The sequence below is a fragment of the Oncorhynchus keta genome, chromosome 29 (genome assembly GCF_023373465.1).
Source record: "Oncorhynchus keta strain PuntledgeMale-10-30-2019 chromosome 29, Oket_V2, whole genome shotgun sequence".
Taxonomy (NCBI): Eukaryota; Metazoa; Chordata; class Actinopteri; order Salmoniformes; family Salmonidae; genus Oncorhynchus; species Oncorhynchus keta.
In genome coordinates, this window is record NC_068449.1 from 21,344,504 (window position 1) to 21,362,769 (window position 18,266).

The following is an 18,266-nucleotide window of genomic DNA, read 5'->3' on the forward strand; positions in this document are numbered from 1 at the left end:
AGCTAACTCACTGCACTGGAAATACTTTAGCTAAGTTACCTTAAAATATGTTGCCTTAGAGATCAAATGAAATCAAATGTTTTTGGTCACAACGTCAACCTACCGGGTGAGCTAAACACCTTTTTCTCAAGATTCGAGCACAATGACCCTGAGCTGCCGAAGAGAGCCCCCCCATGACAACTTGGGCTACATATTTACAGTCTCCACTGAGGACGTATGTAAGTCATTCAAACGTGTTAACCCTTGCAAGGCTGCCGGCGCAGATGGCACCCCGAGCCGAGCCCTCAGAACATGTGCAGACCAGTTGGCTGTTATGTTCTCTGACATCTCTCCTTAGCTCAGGCCACTATTTCCAGCTGCTTCAAGATGTCCACTATCATCCCCGTGCTCGAGAAAGGGAAAGTAACAGAACTGAATGACTACCGACCAGTAGCACTCACTTCCATCATCATGAAGTGCTTCGAGAGGCTAGTCAAAGACCATATCACCTCCTCCTTTCCCGACACACTCGACCCTCTCCAATTTGCCTACCACACGGACAGATCCACGGACGACTCAATCGCTATTGCACTGCACACTGTCTTTACCCACCTGGACAAAAGGAATACATATGTGAGGATGCTGTTCATCGACTACAGCTCGACCTTCAATAACATAGTGCTCATTACAAAACTCTAGGCCCTGGGTCTGAACTCCTCCCTATGCAACTGGGTCTTGGACTTCCTGACGGACTGCCCCAAGTGGTGAAGGTAGGCAACATGAACTCCTCGACACTGATTTTCAACACAGTGGGCCCACAAGGGTGCGTCCTCAGTCTCCTCATGTTTTCCCTGTATACCCATGACTACTTGGACTCACACAGTTCCAACTCCATCATCAAGTTTGCTGACAACAGTTGTAGGCCTGATTACCAACAACAACGAGACACCATACAGGGAGAAAGTAGGCACTCTGACAGCGTGGTGCAAGGTAAGCAACCTCTCCCTCAATGTTAGCAACACTCCAGGTGGAACCAGGCTGGACATGCCCTCATCCTCATTAATGGGGCCGCCGTGGAGACAGTCAATAACTCCACGGCATACACATTTCAGAAAGCTGAAATTGTCTAACCACACAGACACCGCAGTGAAGAATGCACGACAGCGACTCTTCAACCTCAGGATGCCAAAGAAATTCAGCCTGTCCCGAGGGCCCTCACAGTGTTCTACAGGAGCACCATCGAGAGCATACTGTCGGGCTGCAACATAGCCTGGTACAGCAACTCCACCACTGCAAACCACAAGGCTCTTCAAAGGGTGATGCGTGCAGCCGAACTCAGCATTGGGTGCCCTCTGCCTGCCCTACAGGACACCTACAACACCATGGTTCGCAGGAAGGCCAAGACGATCATTGGCCTTCCTGCGAACCATGGTGTTGTAGGTGTCCTGTAGGGCAGGCAGAGGGCACCCAATGCTGAGTTCGGCTGCACGCATCACCCTTTGAAGAAGCCACCCAAGCCTTGCCCTGTTGTCCCCTCTTCAATCATTCAGACATGGGCAGTACAAGAGCATCATGGCAAAAACTGAAAAGACTGGCCAATAGTTTCTACCCTCAGACAATAATGTTGCTGAATACCCACCACTAGTCAGCTACTGTTACGGCATTCTTCTGTTACATTTACATTTAAGTCATTTAGCAGACGCTCTTATCCAGAGCGACTTACAAATTGGTGCATACACCTTATGACATCCAGTGGAACAGCCACTTACAATAGTGCATCTAAATCTTTTAGGGGGGTGAGAAGGATTACTTACCCTATCCTAGGTATTCCTTGAAGAGGTGGGGTTTCAGGTGTCTCCGGAAGGTGGTGATTGACTCCGCTGTCCTGGCGTCGTGAGGGAGTTTGTTCCACCATTGGGGGGCCAGAGCAGCGAACAGTTTTGACTGGGCTGAGCGGGAACTGTACTTCCTCAGTGGTAGGGAGGCGAGCAGGCCAGAGGTGGATGAACGCAGTGCCCTTGTTTGGGTGTAGGGCCTGATCAGAGCCTGGAGGTACTGAGGTGCCGTTCCCCTCACAGCTCCGTAGGCAAGCACCATGGTCTTGTAGCGGATGCGAGCTTCAACTGGAAGCCAGTGGAGAGAGCGGAGGAGCGGGGTGACGTGAGAGAACTTGGGAAGGTTGAACACCAGACGGGCTGCGGCGTTCTGGATGAGTTGTAGGGGTTTAATGGCACAGGCAGGGAGCCCAGCCAACAGCGAGTTGCAGTAATCAAGACGGGAGATGACAAGTGCCTGGATTAGGACCTGCGCCGCTTCCTGTGTGGGCAGGGTCGTACTCTGCGGGTGTTGTAGAGCATGAACCTACAGGAACGGGACACCGCCTTGATGTTAGTTGAGAACGACAGGGTGTTGTCCAGGATCACGCCAAGGTTCTTAGCGCTCTGGGAGGAGGACACAATGGAGTTGTCAACCGTGATGGCGAGATCATGGAACGGGCAGTCCTTCCCCGGGAGGAAGAGGAGCTCCGTCTTGCTGAGGTTCAGCTTGAGGTGGTGATCCGTCATCCACACTGATATGTCTGCCAGACATGCAGAGATGCGATTTGCCACCTGGTCATCAGAAGGGGGAAAGGAGAAGATGAATTGTGTGTCGTCAGCATAGCAATGATAGGAGAGACCATGTGAGGTTATGACAGAGCCAAGTGACTTGGTGTATAGCGAGAATAAGAGAGGGCCTAGAACAGAGCCCTGGGGGACACCAGTGGTGAGAGCGCGTGGTGAGGAGACAGATTCTCGCCACGCCACCTGGTAGGAGCGACCTGTCAGGTAGGACGCAATCCAAGCGTGGGCCGCGCCGGAGATGCCCAACTCGGAGAGAGGGTGGAGAGGAGGATCTGATGGTTCACAGTATCGAAGGCAGCCGATAGGTCTAGAAGGATGAGAGCAGAGGAGAGAGAGTTAGCTTTAGCAGTGCGGAGTGCCTCCGTGATACAGAGAAGAGCAGTCTCAGTTGAATGACTAGTCTTGAAACCTGACTGATTTGGATAAAGAAGGTCATTCTGAGAGAGATAGCGGTAGAGCTGGCCAAGGACGGCACGCTCAAGAGTTTTGGAGAGAAAAGAGAGAAGGGATACTGGTCTGTAGTTGTTGACATCGGAGGGATCGAGTGTAGGTTTTTTCAGAAGGGGTGCAACTCTCGCTCTCTTGAAGACGGGAGGGACGTAGCCAGCGGTCAGGGATGCGTTGATGAGCGAGGTGAGGTAAGGGAGAAGGTCTCCGGAAATGGTCTGGAGAAGAGAGGAGGGGATAGGGTCAAGCGGGCAGGTTGTTGGGCGGCCGGCCGTCACAAGACGCGAGATTTCATCTGGAGAGAGAGGGGAGAAAGAGGTCAGAGCATAGGGTAGGGCAGTGTGAGCAGAACCAGCGGTGTCGTTTGACTTAGCAAACGAGGATCGGATGTCGTCGACCTTCTTTTCAAAATGGTTGACGAAGTCATCTGCAGAGAGGGAGGAGGGGGGGGGGGGGATTCAGGAGGGAGGAGAAGGTGGCAAAGAGCTTCCTAGGGTTAGAGGCAGATGCTTGGAATTTAGAATGGTAGAAAGTGGCTTTAGCAGCAGAGACAGAGGAGGAAAATGTAGAGAGGAGGGAGTGAAAGGATGCCAGGTCCGCACTAAACTAATCAAGTCGTTCTGTTGAAGGAGAGGCGGACCAAAACGCGGTGTGGTTTGTGTTCATCTTGATATTTAATTAAAGAAAGTACTGAACACTGAATACAAAAACAATAAACAAATAACGACCGTGAAGCTAAATGAGAACTGTGATGACACAAGCAATCAACATAGACAATCACCCACAAACAAACAGTGCAACCCAGGCTACCTAAGTATGATTCTCAATCAGAGACAACTAATGACACCTGCCTCTGATTGAGAACCATACTAGGCCGAAACATACAAATCCCCAAATCATAGAAAAACAAACATAGACTGCCCACCCAACTCACGCCCTGACCATACTAACTAAATACAAAACAAAGGAAATAAAGGTCAGAACGTGACAGATACCTATTTCACTTAGTCCTGCATGTTGGAGCTCGAAGCCTGAGATTTTCACTGAACCCTGCAATCACACCTGAAACCCTGTACATATGACTATTAAACAATCAGAATCACTAAATACTACATAATTTAGATCAAATCGTGCCAGACAGTTCTAAGGCCATGGTAAAAGCCATACTTCTCTTGTAAGCCTTTCGGGATGAAGTGTGGATTACCATCAGTGATTTACCACGGCCAGCAGTTCAAATTCATTTCAAGACTTTGGCATGTTCCAGAGAACAAACAGCAGAACAAGAAAAGCCTTTGGCCAAGTCTGGCAACAAATTAGTTTATGTTCTCTGGCTTGGTTCTCATGTTCCCTGGCTTGGTTCTCATGTTTAGATGGTTTGGTTCTCATGTTTAGATGGTTTGGTTCTCAAACTTCCATGGAAGAATCTGGCCGTTTGATGGAAAAGGAGCTAGAGACTGTTTAATAAGGGGAACATATTTTTAGCATATAACCTTCATGTCATCTCCCCAACTAGAGCCCTGCCATGTGTTCCCCTGCAAGTCTTCACTGTGCTCAGGCAACTGGCCAGCAATGATTCAACTTCTATCATCTGGCGATGGTCACCTGACATTCAAGGCTGCTTGATCCTCCTGAACATGATCCACTTGTGCTCTCACAAATATAAGGCCCTGGCACTGGTGTCTTATATTTGCATTTTTGGAGATGATTTATTGAAGTAGTCACTCCTGAGCACTCATGTGACAAATGTGCCTCAAGCTGAAACGTTAGCCAAAACACAGTTGCAAATACACCCCCTCCTTCACGCCACACCTCTTTCCGTAAGGACTTCTCATGGTTTCTGCAGTAAAATGCATGGCTGCAGGGCATGGAGTGGGTAGTCGTGCAGGCTGGTGGAGGTGAGTGCTAATGTGCGTTGACTGATTCACCATGAGTGGTTGTAGATTCCAGGCCTTAGGGCACATGGATGAGGTTCCTCATCTGAAAGTATGCTAACGCTAGCCTGCTGGATCACGCACAGTCTAATAAAACCAATAAACTGCCATTGATCGGTCACAGGGATAGGAGCCCTGGAGCTGCAGGACCAGGAAACTCTCATCACTCATCTGCATGGGGTCAGCATATGGATGGTTAAGAGTGAAACACAAATCCATGTGATCCACTAACATGCAGTCATGTTTAGAATCTCTGATACATCTGATAGACATTGACTTTCAAACTGATGTATGATAATGATAGACAATAGTGAACCATTCCTCCCACAACTCATCAAAATGATTTTGCTCACACAATTGTATTTCTAAAACCATACAGCAATTGTCTTCAGAACCATGTCAGTCAGAAAATGTTATGGACATGTATCTACTGTGGCCACAGCAGACCCCAGTCATGGCATCTTACTGAAACGATCATACTCTATTTACCTCCACTCCAGAGATGCACATCTTCATTTTGGCCTCTGCATTTCCTTCAGGCAATTCATGAAGCAAACTTGTCCAGCTCCTCTGACCCAGATGTGTCAAGGTACAAATCAATCAGCCTGCAGTCTGGTCAGTACCTAGATACACTGTCATCGTTGCTAGCTAAGCCAGCAAAGTATTCAACGGATATAGTTGTAGACAGAGCATAGATCTACTATGTTTAAGTACACAACGTATGTTTATTGCTATATCTAACAGAGTTACTTACTGGTAAGACATTACCGGTCCTGGGTGGGAAGGTATTCACAGCAATAGACAGGATTAATGAATGATGTCATTGGTCATTGCTTCCTTTGTTTAGATACTTGGGAATAAGACATATGATCAAGGGTGAGACACTGCGTAGAAATTCTTAAGAAAGACTAAACACACAAACTCTCTACCTCCTACCCTGAAAATCATACGTCTCTACTTTGTGTGTGTGTGTGTGTGTGTGTGTGTGTGTGTGTGTGTGTGTGTGTGTGTGTGTGTGTGTGTGTGTGTGTGTGTGTGTGTGTGTGTGTGTGTGTGTGTGTGTGTGTGTGTGTGTGTGAGAGAGAGAGAGAGAGAGAGAGAGAGAGAGAGAGAGAGAGTAAACACTGCTATCTATGGTCTGTTTCCGCTGCAGTCTGAACTTGGCTTGCTGGGTGGTTGGATGAGTATTCATCAGGACCTGGCATGTTCCTACACCAGCCCCTCCTCACACACATACACATAACGCCAACCCCGCCTCCTATTCTGTGAGGTCACAAACATACCCCATCTGACACGCTTGGTCACACCTGCGTATGTTCTCTGTGTGTCTCAACTTGTCTCTCCGAAATATGAGACTCTATTCCAATCCATCCACCCCACCCCCAAGGACATTTTCCATTAGAGCATACATTTATTTGACCCTTGAGCACTATTGCATTATAATTTCCTGATTCCCCAAACTACTGAAACACTGATGTGAATAGCCTACTACAGCTGTCATAAGTATTCCCAGTCATAAGTCTTTCACATTCCAATGGTATGTATATGCTGCTGGCGCTGGTTCAGGTGTCCAGATGATGCCTGCACACAATCACACTCAGGGTTCTGTCTATCTCATGTATTTATAGGACCCCCTCTATTTTAGGGAGTAAGTCATGATGCATCGGCGGTAAGGTGCTGTGAGTCTTCTGCTGTTTGTCCAGAGTGTTTCCATCACTGTCATTGTCTCTTCCTCATTTCTGCTCCTATCCACATCTGGAGGGAAGTTACTTTTTCAATAATTAGCTGACATTGATTTAGGGTAAAATGCTTCATCTGAAAAAGTGAAATGTGGAACAATTCTCAATCAGGAAGGGGGGAATCTGTCATTACATAATAGGGGGCAACCAAAAGGAGGTTTAAGAGGGTTTAAGAATGACTCATAGGCTATGCATGGCTCTACCTTTCACATGATTGGTGATGTCATGCTAGGCAAAGAACCCAAGGAAGTGATGGAAATGATCAGATACATATGATGACGATTATTTCCCTTTTTATGTTTAATTTATAATACAAAATAAATACATGATCAATAAACATGAACGGTTTCAGTATCAGCTGAAGTGTAATAACGGAATAAAATCTTAAATACCCCAATAAAATCCTAAATATAGTCTACTAGTCTGGCCCAAAATCCCTAGAGGCAATAACGTTTTCTGAAGTTATACTTTCTTCACTTTTCTCATCTTCATGTGAGGATGGAAAGTCTGACCAACTCAAATCTAAACTCACACATCGCCTCCCAGTGGATGAACTGTGAATGAAAGAGGAATAGATCAGCAATAGGCCTATGCATCCTCTCAAAAAGCCAAAATATTCACATTAATTTATATATACATTTTCCATTAGCTTATATCATATTAAAGTATTATTTTTCCATTTATATATGACTATCTCAAAAACATTTTGGCTAACAATCCACATGTTTTTATTTTAAGGGGATCTACATGGTAAATTCTGTAAATCATGACAATGTTTTATACATTTTATTAAAAAGAGACAAAGAAAATAAAGAGGGAAGCGTATTTGACAAAGAATGTACTTTTTACAGGAAATGACTGGTTGGCCCCTGTCCTCTATAAAATATTTATATGGAAATTCGCCTCTGGAATGCATTTTTTTCCTATGTGTAGCCTTCGCCTTGGATATTACTCTCAGCGTCATGAGGTAAGAAGATAAGGTCGTCCCTTTTTCTTTCTGCGATCTGATTGGAGGAGATGTCGTCTCAGGAATGTCATGAAACTATTGAAATAGCACTTATGCCCGCAGTGTTAGTAGAATAGTTTGAGCATCAGAATAAAGAAAGAACAAACTTGAAAAAGAGTTTTCAGCGAACATAAGATTACTAAAACTATTCAACGAAGGGAATAAACTTGGAGAATTTAAGAAGAAATAACGGAACAACGAAACTTTCCTCAACTGATCCATCTGTGATTTATTTATTTTATTCAGGTTGGTAAATTCTAATAATAATATTATATTTAAATAACATGTAGCTTTTTAAAAGATACTTATTACGTTTTGATAATGGGCCTGTAATCTTGAGAAGTGTGTAAATGACTACCTATTTAACAGTTTTTCTACTTTCTAGTTGAAACAGATTTCTGAGGTTTCAAGATGAAGTTGATAGGAGTATTTCTCCTTTTGGTGCTTTGGACTTGTGAGGGCAGCCGGGTAGCAGGTGAGTTTTTGGAAACTTGGGTAAACATTATAACATTTTTGACAATATGCTTTTTAAAATCAACAATGGAATTATTCTGTTAAAAGTTCCTGCAATGTTTTGTCTGTGAACGTGAAATTTCCAAGAGAGACTCACTACAGTTTCTCCCTTCACAGAGAGTGGAGATGATAACGGTGTATACGACCTATTCGAGCTTGTGAAAGTGAACAAGAGGCACCAAGGAGTTACCTTGGTGAAAGGCGCAGATCCCTACAGCCCAGCCTATAAGGTCTTGAACGCAGACCTGATCCCCCCGGTTCCCGAGATCTCCTTCAGGGACCTCATTGATTCAGTACAAGCTGAAAGAGGATTCCTTCTCCTCGTCAACTTCAAGCAGTTTAAGAAAACCAGGGGTAGTATTTTGACTGTGGAGAAGAATGACGGATCAGGACCGATATTCGAAATTATTTCTAATGGCAAGGCGCAAACTCTGGATGTGGTATACTCCACCGGGAACAAGCAACAGGTAGTGTCCATAGAAGATGCAGATCTAGCGACAGGACATTGGAAGAATATCACGCTGTTCATTCAGGAAGATCGTGCCCAGCTGTTCGTAGGATGTGAAGAGATCAATATATCCGAAATAGACGTGCCCATCCAAAAGGTCCTGACGCATGAGGTTGCTGACATTGCCCGTCTGAGAATTGGAAAAGGAGCTGTGAAAGACAGATTTATGGTAAATATGACTTGATTCATGTGTTCATAAATACATTGCAAATAATGTTGTAATTATGTTTAAAAATAAATGTTACACTTCTGAAGTTTATAGCCTAGTCTGAGTAGCCCCTACCTCGTGGATCGCGCACTGCGCAACGTTTGGCGTCCAGAGATGTGATATTATTTGACATACACAGTTAGATATTATGATCCCTAAGGAAATGTATTGAAAAGTTGTAGACGTGTGAATATGGAATAGCTCTAACTGGAATGTGTATTTGTGCAGGGAGTGCTTCAGAACGTGCGCTTCGTTTTTGGAACCACTTTGGAGGCAATCATGCGCAATAAGGGATGCCAAAGCTGTAAGTGTGATTTACAAAATTAATGTTATAAAAAAAAAAATTAATTGCATTTAAATGTTGTAATTACTGTATAAGTTGATGTTATTCATTGCTTTTTAGTTGTAAAAATCTAAATGCCTTTCATTACCAAATAGAATTACTAGTACCGGAATTCTATATGGCCATTGATAAAGTCTCTTCAGGTGGATGCTATTATGATGTTCATGGAAATTCCTGTCTGTCCTCCTCCAGCTGAAACATTGGCTGATGTCATGACCCTGGACAACCCAGTCAATGGGTCTAGCCCAGCAATAAGGACTGATTACACTGGCCACAAAAGCAAAGGTGAGACCATACTTCACTCTGCAGGGACAAGACCATTTGCTCCTACTGGTCTGTGCTCATGTGAAGGAGGGAGGTGACTAACTGATTGCTTTTCTCCTCTTTAGAAATTCAGCAGGCCTGTGGCTTTTCCTGTGAGGATATCACCAGCATGTTCAAGGAGCTCAAGGGACTCGGCGTGGTTGTTAAGCAGCTGTCAAACGAGCTCAACAGAGTGGTAAGCACAGAAAGCAGCTGGGTCTGTGCACTGTCATCCTTCCTCCCTCCCTCTCAAGTCTATCTGTTCCCAGTTAAAACCTATCCACTGCACAGCCACTTGCCCTTGGAATGGCAGGCCCTGACAGATCATAATGGCTGCGATGTGAATACACAAATATGTTTGGCTGCCATTGAATTTGTATTTGCTTTAGTTAAATCAAGCTATGTCTTAATCACAATGTTGATTGGTAATTAATTATACTGGAACCGTGGCCATGTAAAAGTTTCCATCCTATTGTCTAAACACATGTAACTCTCTCTCCCTCCCCTCTTCTGTGTTCAGAATAAGGAGAGCACTCTGCTCATGAACCAGATGAGAATCCACAGTGGGGTCTGTCTTCACAACGGCATTGTGCACAAGGACAAAGATGAGTGGACCGTGGACGGCTGCACAGAGTGTACCTGCCAGGTAGGTGTCATCACACTTGGTGGAATGCAGTTATTCAGTAACCCAGCCAGTAGTAAACTGTGTGAAAACCAGGCAGTAGCTCCTCAACCCCTTCTGTAGTGAGGTGTTAATGGGCTCTTGTGTTTAGGCTCTTGTGACTAGGCAGTGTCTGTCTGCTAGCCATCACCTCACCTCTAATGAGATGTTTGAGAGAATAGCAATAACGCAGTAGGGGGATTCTGCCCTGTCAAACTCCTCTCTCTCTCACTTTCTCTCTCACTAAGGGTGTTATTGTAGTTATCTAGTTGGCCAAGTATCAAGAATGTGTATTTAATTAGTACATCTGCAGAGACCCTCTGTTCTGCCTTTCCCACTGTCACCGTCCTTCCCTCCAGACCCCCAGCACAGTGCTTGTCCTGAACCCTAGAGCAGGTGCACAGATCTAGGACGGTAGCACAGCGGGGATCCCCCTGCCCCAGCCAAACATCATCCCAATGTTCCCAAACATAGCAATTAGTCCTGGCAAAGCAGCAACCACTTTTGCACAATGCAAAGTTAATGGCCCAGATTATTTTCCCGTCTGTCCTTGTTGTGGCCGGACAGCCTGCTCTGGAGACAAACTATTTACTAATTTCAGCAATCCTCTCTATAGAACTCTGCCACTGTGTGTCGCAAAATCTCTTGTCCCCTGATGCCCTGTGCCAACGCCACCGTGCCCGATGGAGAGTGCTGCCCACGTTGTGGAACCCGTAAGTACTCTTCTACTGTTGAAAACAAGCCTGTAACAGTATTGTAGTACTTTTTTGTGAGGTGGACATGAACTTTTTTTGACAACCTGCCTATCAGGTGTATTTTAATTTGGAGAAGTCTTCCTTTATCATTTGTCAGTCATTCACATTCCCTGAGTACCCCTTGGAATGCCAGGTCTCAAATCTCCAGGGCTAAATTTATTCAAATAGACTGTTCTTTGAAAATCCTTTGCCCCCCCCTGGCTGAGCTCTGCAGTGTTAATCACTCTCCCATTGTCTCTCCCCCCCCAGCGAGTGACTATGCTGAGGATGGCTGGTCCCCCTGGTCTGAATGGACCCATTGTTCTGTGTCTTGTGGACGGGGAATCCAGCAGAGAGGTCGATCATGCGATCGCATCAACAGCAACTGCGAGGGCACCTCTGTGCAGACCCGCGACTGCTACCCTCAGGAATGTGACAAGCGCTGTGAGTAAACCTACCATTTCTACTCAACAGTATCTCTCAGTACCATACATCTCATGTGTACTGTAGTAGCACATGAACTAATAATTATGTGTCTGTCCTTTACAGTCAAGCAGGATGGTGGCTGGAGCCACTGGTCTCCCTGGTCCTCCTGCTCTGTGACCTGTGGTGAAGGAGTCATCACCCGCATTCGCCTTTGCAACTCCCCAACTCCCCAGATGGGAGGCAGAGACTGCCAAGGACAGGGCAGAGAAACCGAGGTCTGCCAGAAATCACCATGTCCAAGTAAGTAGAAGAGCAGCATCTAAACACATGTGCCTATCTATCTTTCTGGAGATACAGCTGTAACTCATCTCTCTCTTTCACTGTGCTTTAGTTGATGGAGTCTGGGGACCCTGGTCTTTATGGGACACCTGCTCTGTCACCTGTGGAGGTGGATTCCAGACTCGCCAGCGTCTTTGTAACAACCCCACCCCCAAATACGGAGGAAAGGAATGTCAGGGCGACGGCAAAACATCCCAACGGTGTGGAAAAGAGGACTGCCCTATTGGTACGAATTGTATTAATAGATTATGACATTTGTTATTTTTACCTAAAAGTGTACAAATCCATTTTTGTTCAGTATTTTAAAATCAATATGCTTCTTTATATAGATGGCTGTCTGTCCAACCCCTGCTTTGCTGGTGCTAAGTGTACCAGCTTTGATGATGGTTCCTGGAAGTGTGGCGCATGCCCAGTGGGCTACACCGGAGACGGCATCAACTGCAAGGACATCGATGAGTGCAAGGAGGTCCGTGACGCATGCTTCACACTCAATGGAGTCCACCGCTGTGAGAACACTGAGCCTGGTTACAACTGCCTTGCCTGCCCCCCTCGCTACTCCGGACAACAGCCCTTCGGGAGAGGAGTGGAGCAGGCCACAGCCAAGAAACAGGTGAGACAAACTCTGGCTACTGCAACAAAATACACAAATGTGAGGATTTCTATTTATTCTAATGCTAGGAGGTCAGCAGCACATCTTAACCCTTTAGTATGCATCTCTCCCTTCCCCCTAGGTGTGCACACCCCGTAACCCCTGCCAAGACGGCAGCCATGATTGCAACAAGAATGCCAACTGTATCTACCTGGGTCAGTTCAGCGACACTATGTTCCGCTGTGAGTGCAAACCAGGTTACGCTGGCAACGGCCACATCTGTGGAGATGACACTGACCTGGATGGATGGCCCAACAAAGACCTCCTGTGTGTGGAGAATGCCACCTACCACTGCAAGAAGGTAGGAAGGATCACTCCCCCAGCACTGCACAAAGTCTATCCCTAGCTTCTCCACTGTGTTATTGTGGTTATGACTCTCTAACCAACCCTTTTTTTTCAGGACAACTGTCCAAACCTTCCCAACTCTGGACAGGAGGATCACGACAAAGATGGGCTTGGTGACGCTTGCGATCACGATGATGACAACGATGGGATCCCTGATGATAGGGTGAGAGATCAAAACAGGACTTGGTTATCCACAAAGAAACCAAACAAAGCAATCAGTAGTCCTTTCTCTTATGGGTTAGATCAATTGGAGGAGTCAGGGGGAAAGCTAGTAGCACATGAACAATGTAGTAATGGTGTACATTTTTTCAAATTATTAGGACAACTGCCCAATGGTCTACAACCCCGCTCAGTATGATGTGGACAGAGATGACGTTGGTGATCGATGTGATAACTGTGTGCATGAGAGCAACCCCGACCAAGTCGACACAGACAACAACGGAGAGGGGGATGCCTGTGCTATTGACATTGACGGTGATGGTAAGAGATCATCACTCCTCCAACATCAGACAATGAAATCTCTCAGTCCTTAAAAGTTGTCATAGACTGATATAAATGTATGTTCACTTCGCAGGCATTCTAAATGAGAGGGACAACTGCCCATACGTCTACAATGTGGACCAGAGAGACACTGACGGGGATGGAGTGGGAGACCACTGCGACAATTGCCCTCTTGAAAACAACCCAGACCAGGTAACTGCAGCTTTCATCTTCTACTACATAAGAACCCAATCTTATCAAGTATATTGGAGGGAAGTAGAACTATCATAGAGCCCCGCCTCTTAGGACAGTAGCCATAGATTGCACCTGTGCTCAGCTTTAATGAAAGACAGGAATGTGAAAATGTGAAAGCTGGGAGAAGAATGAGTGCAATTCTCCCTCTCTCCTTATTCATTCCCCCCTTCTGAATAGATATGAATGTGTATGTGTGTGTGTGTAGTCTTGCCAAGGTGCAAGGAAACAGTATTCTTGTTTGAAGGGAAATTACTAGCATACCTGAAGACAAGGGGGCACAAGGATGAGGGATAGAATAGCACCTCTCATATTGAGGGAGATTACTTAAGTTGAGAGTGGTGAAATACATTCATTATGTCTGAGTGCATTGAATTAGAGCCACGTTTATCTCATACAAGTGTGAAATAATGTGTTTTTGTGAAGACTAAATTAATTGTGTTGTTCTACAGATTGACTCTGACTCAGACCGTGTGGGAGACAAGTGCGACAACAACCAGGACATTGATGAGGACGGTCATCAGAACAACTTGGACAACTGTCCCTATATCCCCAATGCCAACCAGGCCGACCACGACAAAGACGGCAAGGGTGACGCCTGTGACCACGATGATGACAACGACGGTATCCCTGACGACAAGGACAACTGTAGGCTGGCCTTTAACCCTGACCAGCTGGACTCTGATGGTGAGTCACTCTCTTCGGTAGCTCTATCAAACATTGGCGCCATTCAACTGACCTATTGAATGATTTGTCTAGAAAGAGAAAGTCTCGACAGAAATGCAGTCACAGAGATTAACTATAGGGTTGGTTAGCTTGTTGTCTCCATGAAGAAATGTCTAAGTGCATTTCTCTGCCTCCTCCTCTCAGGTGATGGTCGTGGAGATGTTTGCAAAGATGACTTTGACCAAGACAACATTCTTGATATCTACGATGTGTGCCCTGAGAACTTTGCCATCAGTGAGACGGACTTCCGCAGGTTCCAGATGGTACCACTAGACCCCAAGGGAACCTCCCAGATCGACCCCAACTGGGTGGTCCGTCATCAGGGCAAAGAACTGGTGCAGACCGTCAACTGTGACCCTGGCATCGCTGTTGGTATGTAATTGTAACATATATATATATATATATATATATATATATATATAACACCTTAGGAACTAAAGAGAACAACTATAAAACTACCATTCGTAGATTATGGTTCCATTGAGAAAAGTCCTAACCAACTTCTTTGTTGTCTATAGGGTTCGATGAGTTCAACGCAGTGGACTTCAGTGGAACATTCTTTATCAACACAGACAGGGACGATGACTATGCTGGATTTGTGTTTGGGTACCAGTCCAGCTCCAGGTTCTACGTGGTAATGTGGAAGCAGATCACACAGACCTACTGGTCCCACACGCCGACCAGAGCTCAGGGCTACTCCGGAGTGTCCATCAAAGTGGTCAACTCCACCACAGGACCTGGGGAACATCTGAGGAACGCCCTCTGGCACACCGGTGACACTGCTGGACAGGTACGGTCAGCTTCAGTCCACATTACAAGCCCAAAGCACATAAGAGTAGTGAGAGAGAAAACCACTGGGTAGGAAACATTTCTCATGTCTTTTTGTTATTCCTCCTCTTAGGTGCGTACTCTGTGGCACGACCCCAAGAACATCGGCTGGAAAGACTACACTGCCTACAGATGGCACCTGATCCACAGGCCCAAGTCTGGACTCATCAGGTGAGCTCAGATTAGCTTTAGCTCTGAACTCTTTAGCTCCTCTGCCTTTACTGAAGCCACATAAACTCCTGCTTTCATGTACTGATGATCTCATGTCATCTTCCTTCCTTTCAGAGTTGTGATGTATGAAGGCAAGAGAATCATGGCCGATTCCGGAAATATCTACGACAAGACCTATGCTGGTGGAAGACTAGGCATGTATGTCTTCTCTCAGGAGATGACATACTTCTCAGACCTCAAATATGAATGCAAAGGTAAGATGCTTTCGGGAATGTTTTGTCAAACAAAAAAAAATGACTTGCTCATGCCCTTTTAGTCAAAATATGTACAGGGTTTTAACTGATTCTTTCCTTCTCTTTTTCCTGCAGATTCTTAATCGGACTAGAGAGAGGCTCGTAGAAGAATGTATTTACCTGCTCAAATATAAATGTAACATATGACCTGGGACCATATCTTTATTACTCTTTACTTTGCGACAAGCACATTGGTGGAATGGAGAGCAAGTGTGTGGGATTGAGGCAGAATGGACATAGGCTAACTGCCTGCCCTATGATGACTAGACCCCTGCACTAACAGCAGGTTGAGCATAACTTTGCTCAGTGAAGAAATCAGATAGATTTCTCTGCACTTCTGAATTAGTTGCTATCCCACTCTGGATGGAGGTCTAAAGGGAAGAGTATTTTCATTATTTCCAAGCATTACTTCAGCTCTGCAGTGGACTCAAAAGGACTTGACTTGTTTCCAATTGAAGAAAGCAGTAGGATATTTACTACAGATGGGCCAGAGATGCCCCTTAAAGGAACTATTGAGGGACCGTGGACGGTATGGATTGGCTGTTACTATCAATGAGAGTGAATGTTTGTCTGCGTGTATGCTACCCATGAAGAGCTTTGTGATAAAGACACTTAAGCCAGTTGTAGTCAAGGCATTAGCCATTTCAAATTCGGTAACTAAATGGCTTCTAGTAGACCCTTGCAGTTCAGCTCAGTATGAAGTATGTCTTCAGGGTTTGACCAGGCTTGCTAAGTGGTTTCTCAGGAAAGAACTCTAGATGATATATGAAATGAGCACAGAAGCAGGACTAGCACCCAAAGCCAATATAGACTACTAGCGAACAACACAACTGCTATTTCGCCAGGATTCCAGGATGTCTTTTTTTTTCCATCTTAGCTCAGACATTAGTGGAGAGGGACAGAAACACATGGGCCAGTCTAACCTGCCTTGAGAGGACTATTGTTACCAAGGTTGTACATAAGTTATTATTTATTTTATTTACTACCAGTTGAGAGTATTGACACATGATCCTAGAGTTAGGATATCTCTCATCTTTATTCATCTCTGTCTTATTGTCATTAAAACTCATTCTAAATAACTGGAATCTTGAAACAGGGTATAAATCCCTCTAAAAAAGTCCTCTCATTGCAGGGTGCAGTATTAACTCTCACGTCAACCTTCCAAAATAGACAAATTAGGTGTCATTTAAATCCCATTGTTCTTCTGCACAGTATGTCTGACTTGTGTGCTTGAGAATGTGTGTATATTTCTGATGGGGAAAACAAAGGAAAACCTTTATGTACAAATATTACCTCATTATTTTTTTGATTGAAACCAACAAAACATGAGAGTACCCTTTTAGCACCAGAGTATACATAGGTTGGCTTCTTTTTTTGTGTGTCACTGTAGTACAATCATTATTTTATGATGTATATAAAATGTTTTTTTTTGTAGCAGAAAATTCCCCTAAAGTTTAAAAAAACGTTTTCTGAAATATGTTGTGCTTTATGTATGTCCTGTGCATTTGTAATGGATAAATTATTGTTATGTTTGTCTGTTCTATGTTAAGAGGTTATTTAACGTGTAGATATATGCTATTTAAATAATTTATCAAGAAACGTGATCCGTGTTCCTGATTGGATGAACTTGTTTGCACACTGACATGAGGATGTCTTTGGATATTGTTTTGTTCAGTATTTTTTACTTTACTATAAGTGATGCTTGTCTATAAACATTTTTACCTAGTTTTACATTTTGTAATGTCAACCGAACAATAAATACATCAGGAAAAATATATCATCATTGTTTTTGTCCTTTCCTTGCTTATGGATGTATTCTCAGCTTTGATATGCACAGTACTATGAAGCATTAAACAGAAATAGGTCATGTTCTGTAAACTCTGATGGAATCTGTCCTCGAAGAAAGGCAGTATCCTTGAGAAGTAAACAGCATGGAAATTTAGGATGAACTAAAGTCCACATTCAATAGGACTTTCACACTACAATATCCCCTTGAAAACACGATCCCACACCTAAGGAGACAAGGAATTTAGCAACAAAGCCTTCAAAATTAAAAGTTGTGTCAATGTCTACCACCTTATACTATTACAAATGTAGAGCTATTACAAAATATAACCCACAGCAATGTGTCTAGTTTTCTTGGAATTTCCCAGTGAATAAAACCTAAAATAGCTTACAGAGTCACACCTATCAGAGGCATTCCACAGACCTACAGCCTCTGCTCTTTGGCTTTTGTAGAGGTGCTAAGAGACAGTGAGCTTGTACACTGAGTTGACAAAACATTAGGAACACCTTCCCTTTTGCCCCCAGAACAGCGTCAATTCGTCAGGGCATGGACTCTACAAAAAGTGCTGCAAGCATTCCACAGGGATGCTGGCCCACTCCAAAGGCAGGATGTCCTTTGAGTGGTGGACCATTCTTGATACACACGGGAAACTGTTGAGCTTGAAAAATCCAGCAGCGTTGACACAAACCGGTGTGCCTGGCACCTACAACCGTACCCCGTTCAAATGCACTTACATCTTTTGTCTTGCCCATTCATCCTCTGAATGGCACACATACACAATCCATGTCTCAAGAGTTATTATTATTTCGTTTTTACCTGTCTCTTCCCCTTCATCTACACTGATTGAAGTGGATTTAACAGGTGATATCAATAAGGGATCATAGCGCTCACCTGGTCAGTCTGTGTGATCCTAATGTGTTGTACACTCATTGTATATTGTGTACAAATATAATTAAAGAGGGTTGATTCAGGCATTTT

The 18,266-nt window shown here is 44.6% G+C and overlaps 1 protein-coding gene across 1 annotated transcript; it reads left to right on the plus strand.

The window, feature by feature from the left end:
* Positions 1–7,779: 7,779 nt before the first annotated feature.
* LOC118362459 (thrombospondin-1-like) lies at positions 7,780–17,277 on the plus strand. Its single transcript, XM_035742800.2, has 22 exons — positions 7,780–7,969; positions 8,109–8,198; positions 8,354–8,913; positions 9,181–9,256; positions 9,488–9,580; positions 9,685–9,794; positions 10,119–10,244; positions 10,876–10,972; positions 11,264–11,437; positions 11,543–11,719; positions 11,811–11,984; positions 12,088–12,368; positions 12,490–12,708; positions 12,808–12,915; positions 13,073–13,232; positions 13,327–13,445; positions 13,937–14,171; positions 14,355–14,582; positions 14,729–15,000; positions 15,112–15,209; positions 15,324–15,463; positions 15,578–17,277. Exons 2-22 carry the CDS (start codon positions 8,135–8,137, stop codon positions 15,583–15,585), a joined length of 3,519 nt encoding a protein of 1,172 aa, XP_035598693.1. The 5' UTR covers positions 7,780–7,969; positions 8,109–8,134; the 3' UTR covers positions 15,586–17,277.
* Positions 17,278–18,266: the final 989 nt, after the last annotated feature.

Coding starts and splice junctions, on each gene's coding strand:
- LOC118362459 (XM_035742800.2), top strand. CDS start 8,135: ATGAAGTTGATAGGAGTATTTCTCCTTTTGGTGCTTTGGACTTGTGAG. Junction 9,257..9,487: donor CAATAAGGGATGCCAAAGCT/GTAAGTGTGATT, acceptor GTCCTCCTCCAG/CTGAAACATTGGCTGATGTC. Junction 15,210..15,323: donor CCCAAGTCTGGACTCATCAG/GTGAGCTCAGAT, acceptor CCTTCCTTTCAG/AGTTGTGATGTATGAAGGCA.